Source organism: Gymnodraco acuticeps, unplaced genomic scaffold, assembly GCF_902827175.1.
Source record: "Gymnodraco acuticeps unplaced genomic scaffold, fGymAcu1.1, whole genome shotgun sequence".
NCBI lineage: Eukaryota > Metazoa > Chordata > Actinopteri > Perciformes > Bathydraconidae > Gymnodraco > Gymnodraco acuticeps.
Window position 1 is genome coordinate 204,951 of NW_022990175.1, and position 18,353 is coordinate 223,303.

Sequence of the window (18,353 nt, forward strand, 5' to 3'; positions counted from 1 at the left end):
CTCCTCCACCTTCAGTCCGGCAAAGTTTGGCATCTCCCCTTCGTGTTCGAGAGGGACGGACTTTGTTGGGTGGCACTAATGATGGCTGCAAGATTAAAAAAGCCTTGATTATGTTAAACTTGAGCCTCGACTGAGCCACCATTCTCCAGCTTGAACAGCCATAAAGGGCCAGGTTTCCTTTGTTGTAGCCCATTGATAGGATGCAGCATTAGCTCGTATGGCTGAGCCCAGCGGCTGGTTGTTGTGTTTGTTGCTGCTCCTACATGTCTCTCATTATGACGTACCCCAGCAGGGTCTGCTGGGCGAGCTCATTCTAATTCAGCAGCAGATCCAGCAGCACGAGGAGGAGGTCCGGCGGGCCGCAGCAGCCAATATTGCGTGTCCCCCACCGCCAGAGCCTGCTCCCAGTCCGCCTCCGAAACCCAGCCCCCCTCAACAGAAACGCAAGGTGAAGGTCCCACTCCACTTAGATCCGCCCTCTCCCTACAAAGTCTCCTAAAGGCCACAGCTGCAGAGAAGAAACAGTATTCAAAATATATACTTTATATATATTCTAGGATCATTTCAATGAACCAGCCGCTTAAGTAACATCAAGCTGAAAATAAGTGTTTAACATCCTCTGTGGTAATGGTTTAACCGATTTGTGCCCGCAACTGGAATTTTAAATTGTCATTGGTGAAAGCGTCCTCTGAGCTTGCCTTAACACAATCTGAACACATTTGTTGGCTGAAAAGGTTTCTTTTGAAATCATAAAGCCTTTAAACAACTGTGCATTTGTTTTGCTTTTGTGATATTTCATGCCATCTAAACATTTCAAAGTTGTGCTCCATACCATATTTCCAAACATTAAACAAATCGGAACAAAGCATTTTTATCCTACGAAATATAATCTTTTGGCACTGATGGGTTAAAGGCTGTTGCACCCGTTATAACAACCAACAATACTTCAGCAAGGTGAGAAGTTAAGCCACTGGAGGTTGGAAAACACAAGAGTTTCAGCTGATGTTAAGTTGCTCTGGCAATTATATGAATTGAATAAACCTCTTTCATACAATAATTGAGAATCCAAATTTTAGCAGCAGTGCTTTGTTACTCTCTAACACAGGGCATGGTAGACACAACAACATGAACAGCTGTCAAATAATTCATTAACATGAATGCATTCCAGTGCTTTGGCGATGCAATAAATACATTGTCTGTTATGTAGACCACATCGACGGTAACATCTTTGGACAGAATCCACCACCATAAATCACAACACCCTGACTCGATGTATTTATTGCATTGTTAGTGCATCGGATTGCATTATACACAGGTGATCGTGTCTAGCCCTGTTATTAAAGCAATGGCGTTAATGTTAAATATATTTTTACTTTGTATAGCTCATATTATAATATTTGTAGTGCAGGCAAATTGGCCTTTCAATACTATATAGTGTGTCCCCTACAACATCCAACAGTAGCCTCCATGTATCACCCCATAGTGTCAGGCTAAGCGTCGGTTGTGGAGAAGGCATGCATGCTCCTCCATAGCTTGGTCCCAGCAGCCCAGTGACGTAGCTCAGTCTCACTCTCATGCACATGGACGGATAATCATCAGCAGCACTCCATGAATGTACGGACACACTGCATGGAGTGGAGTGGAGATCAGCTGCATAGTGTGAGCTGCTTTTGTTGAAGACACCATGAATGCACCCAGCTGTGTGATATCATTTGAGATTTGACTAATAAGGTAGATGCTTCGAGCTTATGAGCAGTTTGTTTTAATGTCTAAATAAGTGTCTTATTTATGGAGTTTCAAAAAATGATTTAATCTTTCTGGCAAATATTGCTAAAAAGAAAATGACAGCACATTCTTAATGTACAAAATAGTTAACAGTAGTTTTGTAGTCTTTTAAAATTCCCTTTCCTCTGCTGCCAATCCCATTTGTTCATGTTTGCTGTGTCTCCTGCTTTCTGTCCTGTCTCTCATTCTAACAATTTGCTTGAAGTATAACAAAATACACAATCAAAGGAGGTTTGCCTAATCCAGAGAAATCAATATGTAATGACAAAATGATTTTGATATTTAAATCGGCTGTGTTTCAGGGCTCTCTGATGATTTGTGCCCGTTTGGTAATAATAGCTTGTTGATCGCACCAAAGGAATACCAGAATGATTAGTGTTTGCCTGAAATCTGTTTTGTGTTCCTCTCTTTATGCAATAATGTGATTGTTAACTCTGGTTCTTTCTGTAATACAGTGTGCACATAATGAACCTTCGTGGTGCTGGTGGAATTTCATGCTTGCACAGTGAGAGCATGGGGAGCCCTTATTGTTCAAAACTAAAAGAAAACATTAACTCAATTTGTTGCTGTTCTTTTCTACTTTAACCTCTAGCCATCAGACAAAGAAAAGTTCGACCAACTTCAAGAAGAACTGCTCCGTACCCAGGTACAGTAGATTCTGTGTTACTTTGATTAACTCTTATCTTTTAGTTGGAACAGAGGAATGTTTGTAATTGTGGGAATCATTGTACCTGATTGTGGTTTATCCCGTAGCTTAAATATCAACGCATGCTGGAGAGACTGGAGAAGGAGAATAAAGAGTTACGGAAAGTGGTGCTGCAAAAAGATGATAAGGGGATCCACCAAAGGAAAGTGAAGGTGGGTTGCGCATGTGAACATTAAAGTGTCCCTATTCCTGATTGGGATTACGTTATTAAACTTATATTCAAATGTTTTAGATTCGTTGGGTCTGTTTTACTGCTGTTTGCCGTCTCTTATATTAGTTTATATATTTCTTGACGTCACTGTCACTCTGGATAAAGTATGAACACTGTACATTTACAAATCCATAATATGTGTTGCCATTGTGTCCCCTCGTGTAGAAATCTCTTATCGACTTGTATTCTGAAGTCCTGGACATCTTGTCAGACTACGATGCCAACTACAACACTCAGGACCATCTACCCAGGGTAAGGAGCATGTACTTCTACTGCTCATAGGAAATTAGCTTTTTTTAATCAAAGACATAAAGGTATATTTAGTCTGTCCTTTATACCCTCTTCTGTCCTTTGTCTGCCTACTATGTGTAATATATCATCCATTTCCTCCTCTTGTGTGTCAGGTGGTGGTGGTCGGGGATCAGAGTGCTGGAAAGACGAGCGTGCTGGAGATGATCGCTCAGGCCAGGATCTTCCCCCGGGGCTCAGGAGAGATGATGACACGCTCTCCCGTCAAGGTGTGTAGGACAAACCTGGCTGATGTTTGTGTAGTCTTTACTCTGAAATGAATAAGAGTTATAAGATTATATAATTATAACCATTGTGAGCCAGAATCGAGGTATTTTTTAAGAGGAAAAAGTACAGTTCTGATGGAGTTACTTTTTTCTACAGGTAACACTCAGCGAAGGCCCCCACCACGTGGCCATGTTTAAGGACAGTGGCCGAGAGTTTGACCTCACCAAGGAGGACGACGTAAGTCATGAATTCCATCCAACTTTTATGATTATTTCAGCTCCTTCTTACTAGTTATACATTGTTACATCTGGTGTGTCCTGCTCTGCCTTTCCAGCTGGCTGCTCTGAGGCACGAGATTGAGCTGAGGATGAGGAAGAGTGTGAAGGCGGGACAGACCGTCAGCTGTGAGGTGAGATTGAATGCCTCCATTTAGAAAACAAAGCACTTACTTGCCTATTTGAGTCTCTTATGCTTCATGAAAATTGATGTTTATTTTTTGCATGACAGACAATATCCTTGAGTGTCAAAGGCCCGGGCATCCAGAGGATGGTGCTTGTTGACCTACCAGGAGTCATCAGCGTGAGTATACATTATTACATTCATAAGGATGGGAATGTTTACACATTTCCTTCGCTGTATACTTTCAGTCATTTTTACAATTTGTTCCTAAAAGTTTTATATAATGTACGCGGGATATCCACTTCAGATACTTAATGACCTTGTAATGTTTAAGCTTTGTAATATTAAAGCTATTAGACCAAACTTGTCTTTATAAACATGGTAATACAAATGCAATGTTTGAAAGGTTTTTTAATCATATTTCAAATATGTGTCTCTCTCAGACTGTAACTGCAGGCATGGCGGCAGATACTAAGGACACTATCTTCAGCATCAGCAGGGCCTACATGCAGAACCCCAATGCGATCATCCTCTGTATACAGGGTGAGCCATGAGTATAATTCAGTAACAGCAATCAGGGCTTGGAGCCACAGAGGCTTGAGTCATGTTTGGCAAATAAGAGCATTGTATATTAAATGAAATCCCACACTGATTTAACACAGACACGTGCCTTTGGCGTGTAGATCACTATCATACCTCCTGTGCTCCCCTTGTCTCCCTCCAGATGGCAGTGTGGATGCAGAGAGGAGCATCGTAACGGACTTGGTCAGCCAGATGGACCCCCAGGGGAAGAGGACCATCTTTGTTCTGACCAAGGTGGACTTGGCTGAGAAGAACCTGGCCAGCCCCAACAGAGTAAGAGGCTTAACTATCCCCAAAATACAAAGCAGCAACAATGTTTCTTATAAATGTAAAGGATTATATCTGCACCCTATACCTTGGCACTTATAAATGTTACTTGTAATGTTTACTTGCTTTGTCTTCTATCATAAAAAGGATCAACAATGCCACAGTTCAGTCAATGTATAGAAGTCATACAAATCTATCATAATTTGTCATCCATAATTGAATAGCATTAGTATTGCAGAAATAGTGAGTAAAGGAGTTGCATTTGTAGATTTCAAAACAGTTGCAAACTGATGAATAAAGTGCCTGCAATATGCAGCTGCTCCACAAGAGGGAGCTCAGCACCTTTATTTGAACTCGTTGGCCCCTCTAAGAGCTGATGTTAGGGAAACGTGCAGAGTAGACTGGTGTAAGAATTTAATTCCTCTGTTTACATTTTTATTTCAGATCCAGCAAATAGTGGAAGGGAAGCTGTTTCCAATGAAGGCCCTGGGCTACTTTGCAGTGGTGACAGGAAAAGGTAACATGTTGTCCTGAGTTATCCATCATGCTACATTTAATATCCCAATATTTAATGAGGATTTTCAGGTCATGGTTACGTCTGAACTTGGTTTCAATTGCACACCGACTATGATTATCATGGAGGAAGTTGCAGGTTAATTTGTTTTACAGCATATCGTTAAACTGTTTTGTAAGAACGTTTGTACCCACTTTAACCTGAATTATGTAGCACTTGTACCATAATGACATATATTTACATATTCTGAATGAGACCACGCATTAACTGAATTGTGATTTACTCACACCTTGTTGTGCTGTCTTCCTGTGTGCTGCAGGGAGCAGTGGTGAAAGCATCGACTCCATTAAAGATTACGAGGAAGATTTCTTCCAGAACTCCAGATTACTAAAGTAAGTCCCATGTGATCCACCAAATATCAATGCTTCATCGAAGGAATTCATTTAAAACGGACAATTAATATATGTATGCAACTAGGGACGGCATGCTGAAGGCCCACCAGGTGACCACGAAGAACTTGAGTCTGGCCGTCTCTGACTGCTTCTGGAAGATGGTCAGAGAGTCTGTGGAGCAGCAGGCGGACGTCTTCAAAGGTAGGACTTCACTTACAGGACTAGCCCTCTCACAGGAAGGCTTGACTGATTTATACTGTATTCCTTATTATTTGTGTTACTGAGTGAATGTTAATATTCAATGTATTTTACAGTCCCTGGCATGTTTAAACTTTACTGTACAGGGAACAGGTGCTCCTTCTCCTCTTCTCTTCTCCCAGCGCCTTGTACCTTACTCTGCCCGCCCTGCCACACTTTCCCACTCTTTCAGACCTGACTTCCAACTGCAATTAGTCTAGACAATCTCAAACCCATTGCTAACAGCACAGGAGATTTATGGCGGTGAGACTACAGTTCCCATAGGCCCATTGTGTGGCGTATTGATCCATATCCCATCAAATCACAAACAGCCGGCCTCCGTCCTCTATGCTTGGCGCCACTGTGGCCCCTCAAACCGGCAATTAGCCTAATCCCCATTGTGCATAGGGAGCTGTGGAGAGGGACAGTGGTCCTAGTGTATGTTTGTCTGTGTGCATGCATAAAAAGTGAACTTACACTCTGACTGTTTGTTGATAAAGAGTGTGTGGGATTAAACCCATCCCCTCTCCTCACGAGGGACCAGTTAAGACAGCGAGTGTGCAAAGTCCTCACCCACTTCTTTTAAAGGATAGGCACCATTTGCAGTCTGAAAGCTGCCTTTATATCATACTTGGATCAAACAAAACAGGCCCTGTCCCTGTATGGACATTGCCTCTTGAATATAGAGAATTCATTTTTGATGAAGCTGAACATCAGATGTGAACAATAGAAATGTGCAGGATAGAAATAATCTTCCAGACATTTAAATAACAAATCAGATATTTTAAGGTAGATTTTTGAGTGGCCAGGTTAGCTTTATGATAACACTATTTATGTTCAATTATCATTTACATTTTGTAAATATGAAAAGTTTGTCCATTCTGAGAAAGGTTTGTTTCATCAAATTCACTGTCTCTTCCAATCCCAGCATCTCGCTTCAACCTGGAGACAGAGTGGAAGAACAACTACCCTCGCCTGAGAGAGCTGGACAGGGTGAGAGACGCCTCACATTTATAATGCTCCTAACTAGAGGCTCAACAAAAGCCAAATTATTGGTATTGTGGCCCTGTTTTGAAAAATCTAAAGATATAAAACCAAACAATATATTAAACTGTTGCACGCTGTTCAAGCTTTTCAAGATTTGATCGTAACAATTCCTTTCTGTTCTTTTGCAGAATGAACTATTCGAAAAGGCCAAAAATGAAATTTTGGATGAAGTCATTAGTTTGAGTCAAGTGACCCCACAACACTGGTAAGTAAATCATAAGCTAATATCTAATGTTCATTTTGTGTGCTCATTATCATTTCAAATACAGGCACAACTATTTATTATAACAAACGTTCTATTTGTATATAATCATTTTAGCACTGTCACTATTAATGTTTTATCTACTCTATATAGGATCTTTATCTTAATTAGATGCACCCTATTTAGGACTGAATAGTGTTAAAACGTGGCCTTTGCTGAAAGTCTGATAAGATCATGCATTTGCACTTCCCCAGGACTAAACCAGACACGAGTACAGAGCTATTTCTAGAGCAAACTGCGGGTCTTTATCTCTGGGGTCATTTATCTTTGCATGAATATATAGTTATACCTCACCCCCGATGAGGAAAACCTTGCTAAATGAGATGTATGCATGGTGTTGGGACCATCCCCAGTGTGTGTGTGCCATCAGTTTCCCAGATCAATACTCTGATGAATGGCCTATGGAGGGGAACAGGGGTGGCCCTGTTAACCAGCCAGCCAACACTATTGGAGATAACGCTTATTGACAGTGAGGAGTGCTAGCCGGAACAAAAGGGGCGCCTAACGAAATATGAGTGTCGTTTATGATAAATGAGAGAGGCACAGCCATGGTCTGCTCTCAGGAGGACTTTGGTTAGGGTTTTGTTCCATTGTCACGCTCCCCTGGAGAGAAAGAGCGAGAGTGTGGAGGCTGTTAGCTGCTAACAGGGTCACACTGGAGCTGTAGTGGAATCTACAGTCAAGTGTAATTGTAGCAGCACTGACTTCACAAGTGAAAGCAGCTCATAAGAACAATCCTTCACTCATTGTTCTTACCCGACCGGGTCACTCTACTGGACTGGACACCTGGAACCAACTTTGTTACAAACACACTTGCTTGCTAGATATGTCTCAAATATAAATCTGAAAATAATCATGATTCTATGGTATGAGAGTCAACAAAAGCTAGAGGTAGATATCTTCCTTCTCCAAGTCGAAATGTGCCCTTATTTTACATGTTCTCTTCCAGGGAGGCCATCTTGCAGAAGAAGATGTGGGAACGTGTCTCCACTCATGTGATTGAGAACATCTACCTGCCTGCAGCCCAAACGATGGATTCGGGTACCTTTAACACCACCGTTGACATCAAGCTCAAGCAGTGGACAGACAAGCAGCTTCCATACAAAGCACTGGAGGTAACGGCTTACATTATGATCATTATGGTATTCAAAAGGTTATTTCTAAATCATTTGCCATTTTACTAATTATCACATTGTTAGAATAAGCATTGCCTGTACTTGTTGTTCCTTAATATATATATATTGGGTCCATCTACTAGTCACAGAGAACAGAAATGTAAGAAATATTCAATCAGGCACTGGCCTTGTGGTAATATGAGCCTCCTCTTTCCCCTCTATTCTTGGCCTCCCGTTAGGTTGCCTGGGAGACCCTGCAGGAGGAGTTTGCCCGCTTTATGGCAGAATACAAAGGCAAAGACCAAGACGACATTTTTGACAAGCTGAAGGAGGCTGTGAAGGACGAGAGCATCAAGAGGCACAAGTGGAATGAGAGGGCCATGGACAGCCTGGTAAACACACCGTAAATCCACTCGGAGCACACAGGTCGATTTAACATCTCCTAAAGCAGACATTTCATCATCAATAAAATGCAGAAATTGATCAAGCAAAGACGACCCATCAATGCCAATTATTTGAACTTCTGGTACAGGACAAAATACCAGTGTTAATTTGTATTTATGAATGATCTTACTACATATGTTTTGTCTACAAAACAATATATATTCTTCACATTCTGAAATGTATTTAAAAAAACTAAAAACGTTTTACTTTCATTGACAAAAAAGATGAGACTAAATATGATGGATTATTATAAAAAAAATTCAATGCAGCACATTTTTGTTATGTTAGCAGTACTCGGAGTGACTTACCCACTTTAATTCAAGTTAACAAAATCAACAGCAAGACTTAGGCTATGGAAATGATCTGATGAATTAACAAGACTAAAATGTCCACAATTGTTGTATTACTTAAACCACCAAAAGAGTGAAGGTGTCTTTGACTAAGGTGATTCTTAAATCACCAGACTTGTAGTCAACTAAACTTAACTTGGAAAAAGCAGGAGGGGATTGATAAAAAACGTATTAGGAAATGTGACATTTGACTAAAACACCATGAAACAAAACACTTAATATGCATTAGCAATTACTTTGAAGCTGCACATGTTTTATTTTCTCCTTTGTATGTGTGTGCATCAGAGGGTGATCCAGCACAATGCCCTGGAAGACCGCTCCATCACAGACAAGCCCCAGTGGGATGCAGCCATCATGTTCATGGAGGAAACCCTGCATTCACGCCTCAAAGACAGTATGTTGGCCATGATGGCTTCATACAGTGTCACCTACCCAACATTAGACTCCCTTCATTGTCTTAAACAACGTATACACCTGCCTGTTCTATTGCCTTATGTTGTTTTGAAGATCAGTTGACTAAGTATAACACAGTTTCACATCAGTGAGTAGAATTGTTGAAGTAGCAGCATCTTCTCCACCTGGCTGGCCCTATTTAAATATGTCCTCTCCATTAGACTACAAGGTTAGCGTTCAAACATAGTCATTTCAGATCCATGTAAATTACAGAATGAATTATTACGCTTGCTGTGGCACATTGTAGTAAACTGTTAACAAGTCACAGACACACATATTACAAGAGAACAGCTTGTGAGACATGGTCATACTTATGTAACATCTTGACATACGATCTCATGTTTGTTTGAAATAATGTGGATAGAAGGCGCTGCTAATGTAGGTAGCTTACTCACAACAAACATAGCAATCTCTTTTAATATGTCTTTTCTTTCTCTTTTCTTCACATTTCTTCTTGTAGCTGATTCAGTTATCAGAGATATGGTGGGTCCAGGCTGGACGCAGAGATGGATGAACTGGACGAGTCGCACTCCAGATCAGGTCAGAGTCCGAGGGGTCTCCCCAAATTCCAGGTTGTTAAATGTTTACTACAAGGCCTTTAGAAAGATTGTGAGGCATATGTAAAACTTTTATAATACCAGTTATAAAACAGGTAGTTTAAATCAAGTAATCCTTTTCGTTGAGCTATCCCTAATTACACACAGGACAGGGAATAATCATCAATATCTTAAAACCCATTCACCATCTCAAGGACGGCGCTCACTTCCTTTTCGTTTAACCTTGCAGCACGTTCGTAATGAAACAAAAAACGAGCTGGAGCGCCTGCTGAAGCTCCACGATGAACACACAGCGTACTTAGCCAACGACGAGGTCACCACAGTGAGGAAGAACCTGGAGGCACGATCTGTGGAAGTCGACCCCGTGCTGGTGAGATTTTTTAGATAGTGGGCGAATAGAGTGCCACAGTGACGCATCCTAAAACCCGGAAGTAAACTCCTTCCGGTTCCTTCGACAAAAACCAAAGCAATTTCTCCATAGGATTTTGGAAAATAGCTCGAAATAAGGTCTGTGGTGGTTGACACAAATTGAAGAGAGAGATCACATTTGGTTCAGCAAATCATAAATCTAATCAATAGATTTATGATCGATAGATTTATGATTCGAAATGTGGATATTATCCGGCTGAACAAAACGTGATCTGTCTCTTCAATTTGTGTCAACCACAGACCTTATTTCGGGCTATTTTCCAAAATCCTATGGAGCAATTGGATTGGTTTTTGTCGAAGGAACCGGAAGTGGTCAAATGCTAACTTACTTCCGGGTTTTAGGATGCGTCACTGTGGCACTCTATATGTTAATGTTATACTTGTTAACGGAATAAATCCAATGCTTCTTGTTATTTCTCAGTTAATTGGGGTTTGTATGCGACATTGTCTTGATACAAGTTGATATATTTTTAGCTGTAGCATGAATACAGTGTTTGTGCCCCTTTTTAATTATGCTTATCATCCATCAACTGCTGAGTTACTGATCTTCTTACCTGTTCAGATCAAAGACACGTGGCATCAGCTGTATCGCCGACACTTCCTGCAGAAGGCACTGTCTCACTGTAACCTCTGCAAGAGAGGCTTCTACTACTACCAGAGACACTTTGTTGACTCTGAGGTAAGGAAAGGGTTTGAGTTATCCTTAGTTCACTTTTTCTCTTCTACTTACCCTCAGATATATTTAATGTCAATGTGTGAAGAAGCTGAGCCCTGTGCCTGTATGTTTTTCTCCCCCAGTTGGAGTGCAATGATGTGGTTCTGTTCTGGAGGATCCAGAGAATGCTGGTCATCACAGGCAACACTCTCCGACAGCAGCTCACCAACACTGAGGGTAAGGGTTGGCAATAGAACACATGATATCTATCGTTTAAAGGGGAAAATATGTATTATTTGGGAAATCCTATTCAGTTTGGATAAATGATGTAGTCTTTATGTAGTTGCTTTTGGCTACCAGTAGTTATTTTGAGCTGTTCCAAAATACTGTCAGGTCATTGCTGGGGTTTTTACGGCATACTCATGATTTTCCTTTTTCTAAATGAGTACATTGTTGCAACAATATCATTTTCAGTCATTTAGGAGGAATTATTTTAAGTTTTCTGGACGATCACCACAAGCAGCCAGACAAAACCATATAGTTAAAACGGATTGAAATGTGGTCTTATAGCTGGCCAGAGCTTTGCTATTTAATTAACCCAAGATCATTAACGATTCACCGTAACCATTTAATAATGAAAAAACACCAATTCAGCTCACAACCATTGTAATGATCGTACAATGTTTTGATTGTATAATTGAACAATAAATCCAAAGATCTGATGCATTGTTGATGCTCATTGATTAAATATTAATTGTTATGCTTTGTGTGTGTCTGTTCCTCCATTCTTCTTCTCAGTGCGCCGATTGGAGAAAAATGTGAAGGAGGTTCTGGAGGACTTTGGGGAAGACCAGGAGAAGAAGACCCACCTCATCACCGGCCGCAGAGTCCAGCTGGCCGAGGATCTCAGTAAGACACATACCATTATTAATAAGTAAAAAATAACAAAAGCGTGCACTTGAGTAAGGAGGCCATTTATCACTAAGTTATTTCTCTTGGTTATTGAAGGGATCATAACAGTGATTTGAATTTCCCACACTAGTAGACCCCAGTGCATCTGAAATGCTTGACTACCTCAACTTGTGGTTTGTTTAGTTAACGGTTTCTTTATAGAAAATCCTAAACTGGTCAGTAGGTGGCAGTAGTGCTAAAGGAGATGCCTTGTCCAGCAAACTGATTCAGGGCAGGCGAGTTAAAATAGCTTTAATGTCAACAGACAATTTACCTTTAAGCTTATTTCTAAGGTTACTGTTGCTGTTCTCTCAGACACTTTGTTAAACCGTATTATAAAAAGCATTAATGCAGCTGCTTTGTAAACAGGGTTGTGCACACTGGTTGTCTCATGAGGCGAAGGAGCGGTGTAACAGTGTTAAACTTTGTTAATCGTTTTAATTTCCCTGCTTTATTTAGGCCTAACCCCCGACATGTTTATCCCTTTATGCTGATGATACGTCTTGGTGATGACATCCTTTTTACACGGAAATATACTGTATGATCTCACTTAATATTTTGGGGTGGGAGTGTGTCAGTCTGAACGGTAGCAGCAGTGTGCCGGCTGTCTGCCTGTCAGGGTGAGCCACCGGCCGCTCTGTTAACACATCCCTGCTGATTAAAAACAGCACAAGTGCCCGCATGCCTAGAAGACAAGCCTAGACTCGCTCTCTGTCTCTGTGTGTCCATCAAACTTTCTTTATGAAACACATACACATGTTGACTATCATTTTTCACCGTAGATATATTATAATAACACTTTTTTGATTTTGCAGGATAAAAATCTCAGAATTTCAAAAAATCAAATACCCAACAATTTCAATGACAAAAAAGGGCCTGCTGGCTTTTTGTTGTTGTTTTGGCAACATGAGTTTGGGTGTTTTCTTCACAGTTGTTAGAAGAAAGTGAATCATAGTTTGGAAAATACTCGTGTTTTCATATGTCATGGACCAGACCCAGGCACACAATACTGCACATGCATTCATGTTCATTTGTTGTGAGTCAGACCTCCACTCTGGCGTTAATGTTAACCAGAGACGGATGGAGAAGCTTTTTCTCTTTTTTTTTGGCATCAGTGGCTACCCCTCGACTTGTTGAGTATTAATCATGTCTTGTACTGAACCAGTCCACAAACAGACCTGTACCGGCTGGTGTTTCTATCGATCTGTACATCTTGATTTATCCACAGGGGGTTGATTGAGGCCCACTGTGTTTTGCACCCCCTGGCAGCAGTGGTTGGGAGTGCTACACATGAACATGTATTGCCTTATCTTTCCCTGTTGCTGCATGATTCAAGCCTTAAACTCTCTGTGGAGATGCTGTTGGAGCAGATGTTTAATCTTCTAAATGTGATTTTATTTTTTTTAAGAATCAGTAAATGTACAGAAATGTGTCTCATTTACATTGATACAATTTATTTAGTTATGTAATGAATGTAGTGTTCGTACAATTATACTGTGTGAATTAACTATTTCTGCACCGTTGATAGTTTAGAAGAACATTTCCTGGGGTTAGGCCCTCTGCTAATTTGTAACTGTCTGCTTGCTAAGGGCTTGTGTTACAGTACGATGAGGGTTGAGTCATCTCCCGTTTGGTCTATTTCAGAAACACTTTTGCTTGCTTAGCAAACTCTGTATTTACAAAGGAGCATGCAAGGCGTGCAGCCTTTCCTGAACTTTCTTTATGACCGACACACCTGCATAATAACAGTTCCTGTCACCACAAAGGCATGGCAAGCATTATTAACACACACCTACTGGAATGTTGTACATGACACTATTCTGTCACTTACTCTAACAAATGGTTAAAATGAAAGATTAAATGATTGTGTGAGCTAAATATCATTCTATAACACATAGATTTGAGCAAGCTCTCTGATTGGTCAATAGGCGTGTTTGATTCCACGATCAAACAACGATCAAATAGAACGTGCCTAATCACAAAGTATCCAGTGGCCTACACACGCCACTAGCCTACCGAAACTACTTCCATGAGCCTACATCGTGTGGTTTCCATAGCGACGTTTAGCGACACACAGCCGTTACACTGTTATACATTGTCTCTCGTTGGAAATCGGTAGCTACAAAATGTCAGATTTTAATGTTAGAAAGAAGCACCTGCATACAGCGGCTGGCGGAGGCAGGGTTGAAGGCCAGAGAAATCATGTCCGTTAGCGGACATAAAAACGAGTCATCGCTTTGCAGCTACTGGGCTCCATCTCTAGACAACAGAAAGATGTGGAGCAACGCGCTTTTTGCCGGTCCGGGACACGCCATGAAACGGCCACTGGAGGAAAGCTCTTCCTATAACGTAGTCCTACCCGTGAACACCACAGCACCACCTGCAAAAAAGTCTGGCATGGAGTTCATGGAGAGCTGTTTCAAGAATTGCACTTTTAATGGCAGCATGAACATCCACCTTCATTCTGAACCCAAAATGTTTCAGCACCATGGACAGCCTGATTTGATTTGTTCCGCTAATCCCACACAGTGATTACTCAGATATTTAAATAGCCTAATTCCAGAATTGTTTTCAATTAATTGTTTTCAATAAATTGGTTAATAATATATTATTTACTATAATTATATCAATAACTGTAAGCGGGGTAGCAGGAGTGTTCGATTGATCCTTTCGATTCTCATTTACTTTTTGTATTGAAAATTCCAGTCAAGAATGACTGTTATCTATGAATGTTTCCTTAAACCAAATCTTTGTATTTGTAAGACTTTTCATTAGATATTCTCAATCAGCAGATGTCACTTGATTTTAATGTTGAATCTAACTTTAAGTCAAATATTAAGTGCTTAAAAAGTGTATAAATTAAAGTGTTTGCCTCTTCCTCACCTTATGACTAGTATATCAAGTCATATTTGTGGATTCGGTGAATGTAGTGGCAGGCATCAGTTCAAGGTGTTCTGCCCTCTGGCATTAGAAACCTCATTGTGTTGTTTCCTGCTGTCAGATATTCTTGGCTTCAATATAAAGAGTCTAATTGAATGGTTTGAGGCCCCAGTAACACCCATCAAACATTAACCCTTTAAGAGTGCTCTACGTTTATCTAAACCTTAACACGTGCACACAATTCCTTTTGTTTCCTGTCTCTATATTCCTTACTACTGATAGGAGACTAATGTTATAAAAGCCCACAAATGAATGACGTTAAACTTTCAATGGTTGGTCAATCTGTGTTTGGTTTGGTTGACCAAGATTCAGCTATCGCCTTGAGAAAACACACACACCTTCATTGACTTTACCCTACATTACTACCAGTAAAAACACGTGTTTCCTGATCATGTAGGAACAGGATACAAACCGTATTGTGTAATAAGGTACACACACACACACACACACACCCCTCCCCCCCCACACACACACACACACACACCCCAACCATATACATCACGTGCATCAAAGTACATTGAGAGAAACAACAAAAAGAGATTAAAACACACATAATTATGTTTTTTGCGACTGTTTTCATTTCTGCTGCAGTGGAGTCATGTTTTTTGTGACAACCACCAAGGGGAGAACACAAACACACACACAAAAAATAATCTGTCTTTGCCTTGCAAATACAAACCAATACCAAAACAGTTTTAAAGTAGGATGCAATAGTTCATATAAAGCTGGTGTAATGCAATTTTGCCTTGTAAATTATTATTATTATTATTATTATTATTATTATTATTATGTTATAATATTTGACCAATTCCATTGTTCATGCAGCAGAAAGAGCCTTTTAGGTTCTGCATCAATACAGGCAGCCTAGAGATGAAGGTACAAACCAAAGCACTCATGTCATGGCCGTATATAGAAATCTTCCTGTTTTGTACAATGGTGGCGAGATGTAAAACTGCAAGGAAGTGAAATAAGAGCTTAAGAAAATATACAAATATTTAAAACTAACCTAACCATTTTGGCGCACTGGTGCTCTAGGGGTTTAATGCGCTGAAGCACAACCTTCCTGGATCGCCTTGGGCTGGGGACATTTGTTGCATGTTTTTCCATCTGTCTCTCTCCCCTCATTTCCTCTCTGTCTCTACTGTTTTCTCTTCAACAACTGCATGAAATGACCCCGAAAAATGTCAACACCTTATTTTTTGGTAACATATTCCCTGCTTATATGCCCCTAAGCTTTCCTGCATCAGTAAGACCTAATCTTGTGGTTATGGTTATTTTTCTATTCATTTTACCAAGAAAAATACGTGTCAAGAGTTTTAACTTTGTCAATCTGTCTAGTTGAGTTAGTGGGTGAGTGTAGGATCTGGGTCATTAGCTGTCGGACACTTTGAGCAGACCTTTCTGTGTAATGCAGCCTGGACCCGTGTGTGTGGGCGTGGGTGTGAGGGTCCATCAGTCTAGACTGAACTGCATGTCTGATGGGCTGACTCAGTGACACGCCTCAAAGCACAAAGTGAGCGAGCTTCTGAGGGCCAAAAGTCTTGTGAACTAACAAGTTCATAAGAAGTTTTATCTGCAGAAACTTTTTCACTTGTGGTGCTCTTAACATGACTTTAAAAGACTTCAGGTTTAATCCTCAATTTGTTATTATGCATCGACACGCAAGTTTGTAGCTTTAACGACGGGAGTGACACTAAGCATAGATTCTGTGTGCATTACGTATTATTTGTAATTGATAGTTTATAGGAAGAATGCATCACCCAGTCGCTGTGTTTTGCTAAAACATATTAAGTCTGTCGAGACCTAGGGATGCACGATAAATATGGGGGCTGATCAATTAGATAGAGAAAAGCAATACAATTGCAAAACATTTTTGATTACATTTACTGTAAAAAAACATTTCAAAACGTCAAGATTCGATTTTTGTTTTTTCATGTCAGCGATAGTGATGCCAGTCAGATTTGTTAAGATTGGTGCTATGCATTATTAAATCATCCATCTTTGCTCAAAAGATCTTAGCTTTAGCTCATCTTACTCTTAGGTGTACATAAACAGGGAATTAACTTATTTAAAAAAAACTGAAATATCTCATCAGCTTTAAAAAAGTATCCATAACGCTTATTCCTAATAAACCTGTGGGTTTTCAGTTAAAAGTATCTTACCGACTTCTACAACAACCTGTTGAAAATATAGGTTTTAATGTAGTTATTCAAATTGGGTGTTTAGGGCACTTGACTAGCATTCTATTTCTATGTAAATTACTGCTTTATCTTTTTTTTTATTGCTATTTAACTGTATTTTATTACGGTGTAAAAGATTTTGTGTTTTATATTAGATTTCTTGTTTTTTATATTTTATGTATGCACCATGACATCAAGTCAAATTCCTAGTATGTGCGAACCTACCTGGCAATAAACCTGATTCTGATTCTGATGTTAGGAGCCAGACACCTGTTTCCAGCCGTGCAATGTTTTTCAGGCTAAAGGAATTTGTGTCTGTCTATGAAGCAACCTTACTCGATGCATTATGAAATCATCCTCATTCCTCAGAGCTCCTGTTCCACCCTCATTCTTCATCCTGTTAAAAGGCAGCGGGTCAGATTGCCTCAGGCCCAAACTGTGGCCTGACCCCACAGGTCAGCCAGCTTATACCACAGGCTACTTGATCCAGCCAGCTTTCTCTCCCACCTCTCCATCTCTCAGGATCTCTCTTTCACTTTTTCGCTGTCAAATTCTGTCCGACTGACCCTGTTTCTCTGATAGAAGAAACCAAAAAAACAATAAGAAACAGAGTTAATACCCCACCTTCACCTCACAACCTCTACTAAAGGAAAAGGAGGGAAGGGATGAGGGAAAGAGGTGCAGATAGGAGGTGGGAGAAAGGATAAACACACTTAACAAAGGCAGAAATGTGCTCCCAGGGGCAGTGGGTTGTTAAGCTGTGTTTGCCCCGACTCGCAGGCAGGCTCAGCATTGCTCAGGTTACAAACACAGGTCAGGTGTGTGCCTCGGTGGTGAGAGCGTGAAAGCACTGTTAATGAGTAGTACAATGTACACTGCAGAAAGGTGTGTGTGTGTGTCAGCGCGTGTGTGTGTGTCAGCGTGTGTGTCAACGTGTGCCAGACCAGCTGTATGGCACAGTGCCGTCTCTGGAGCAAAGCCCAGTCCTAATGTTCAAGCAAAGGAGTCCACTGGGATGTCTCCTGGCTGCTCTATCGCCACTCATAGAAATAGTTTTGTGTGTTGTACTGGAAAAAGTACTCTGATGTCTGATTTGTTCACAGTGTGTCCAGAATTACTACTATGTTATGAAGTGTTGGATTTCATCTTTGATAATGTGAGTTTCCAGACACCTTACACTCAAAATAAATCACGACTGCACAGCTTTGGTTATGTCATATGGGGCATTTGTCATTTATAACATATAGATCCCCTTACAAATGAGCTGGTATTAGGACATAAGGCTTATGGTATTCCAACCAATTTGGTATTCTCAGTATTACTTTGGAGTTTTCCCCTTATTATTTAATACTGGCCCTATT

The 18,353-nt window shown here is 40.5% G+C and overlaps 1 protein-coding gene across 5 annotated transcripts in view; it reads left to right on the top strand.

Moving 5' to 3' along the window:
* Positions 1–18,353, top strand: part of opa1 (OPA1 mitochondrial dynamin like GTPase) — a 37,834-nt gene that overhangs the window by 6,351 nt on the left and 13,130 nt on the right. For 3 of the 5 annotated variants that reach the window (XM_034217745.1, XM_034217747.1, XM_034217746.1), the window contains 23 exons: positions 293–448; positions 2,378–2,431; positions 2,539–2,643; positions 2,868–2,954; positions 3,107–3,220; positions 3,375–3,455; positions 3,553–3,627; positions 3,726–3,797; positions 4,061–4,160; positions 4,342–4,472; positions 4,911–4,983; positions 5,300–5,372; positions 5,458–5,573; positions 6,538–6,602; positions 6,785–6,861; positions 7,868–8,033; positions 8,273–8,425; positions 9,113–9,221; positions 9,741–9,820; positions 10,067–10,207; positions 10,829–10,945; positions 11,065–11,158; positions 11,720–11,830. In XM_034217745.1, the coding sequence (XP_034073636.1) occupies positions 293–448; positions 2,378–2,431; positions 2,539–2,643; positions 2,868–2,954; positions 3,107–3,220; positions 3,375–3,455; positions 3,553–3,627; positions 3,726–3,797; positions 4,061–4,160; positions 4,342–4,472; positions 4,911–4,983; positions 5,300–5,372; positions 5,458–5,573; positions 6,538–6,602; positions 6,785–6,861; positions 7,868–8,033; positions 8,273–8,425; positions 9,113–9,221; positions 9,741–9,820; positions 10,067–10,207; positions 10,829–10,945; positions 11,065–11,158; positions 11,720–11,830 (2,350 nt within the window). The remainder of the gene's footprint in view (positions 1–292; positions 449–2,377; positions 2,432–2,538; positions 2,644–2,867; positions 2,955–3,106; positions 3,221–3,374; positions 3,456–3,552; positions 3,628–3,725; positions 3,798–4,060; positions 4,161–4,341; positions 4,473–4,910; positions 4,984–5,299; positions 5,373–5,457; positions 5,574–6,537; positions 6,603–6,784; positions 6,862–7,867; positions 8,034–8,272; positions 8,426–9,112; positions 9,222–9,740; positions 9,821–10,066; positions 10,208–10,828; positions 10,946–11,064; positions 11,159–11,719; positions 11,831–18,353) is intronic. The other 2 variants (XM_034217748.1, XM_034217749.1) reach the window with 1 other exon arrangement.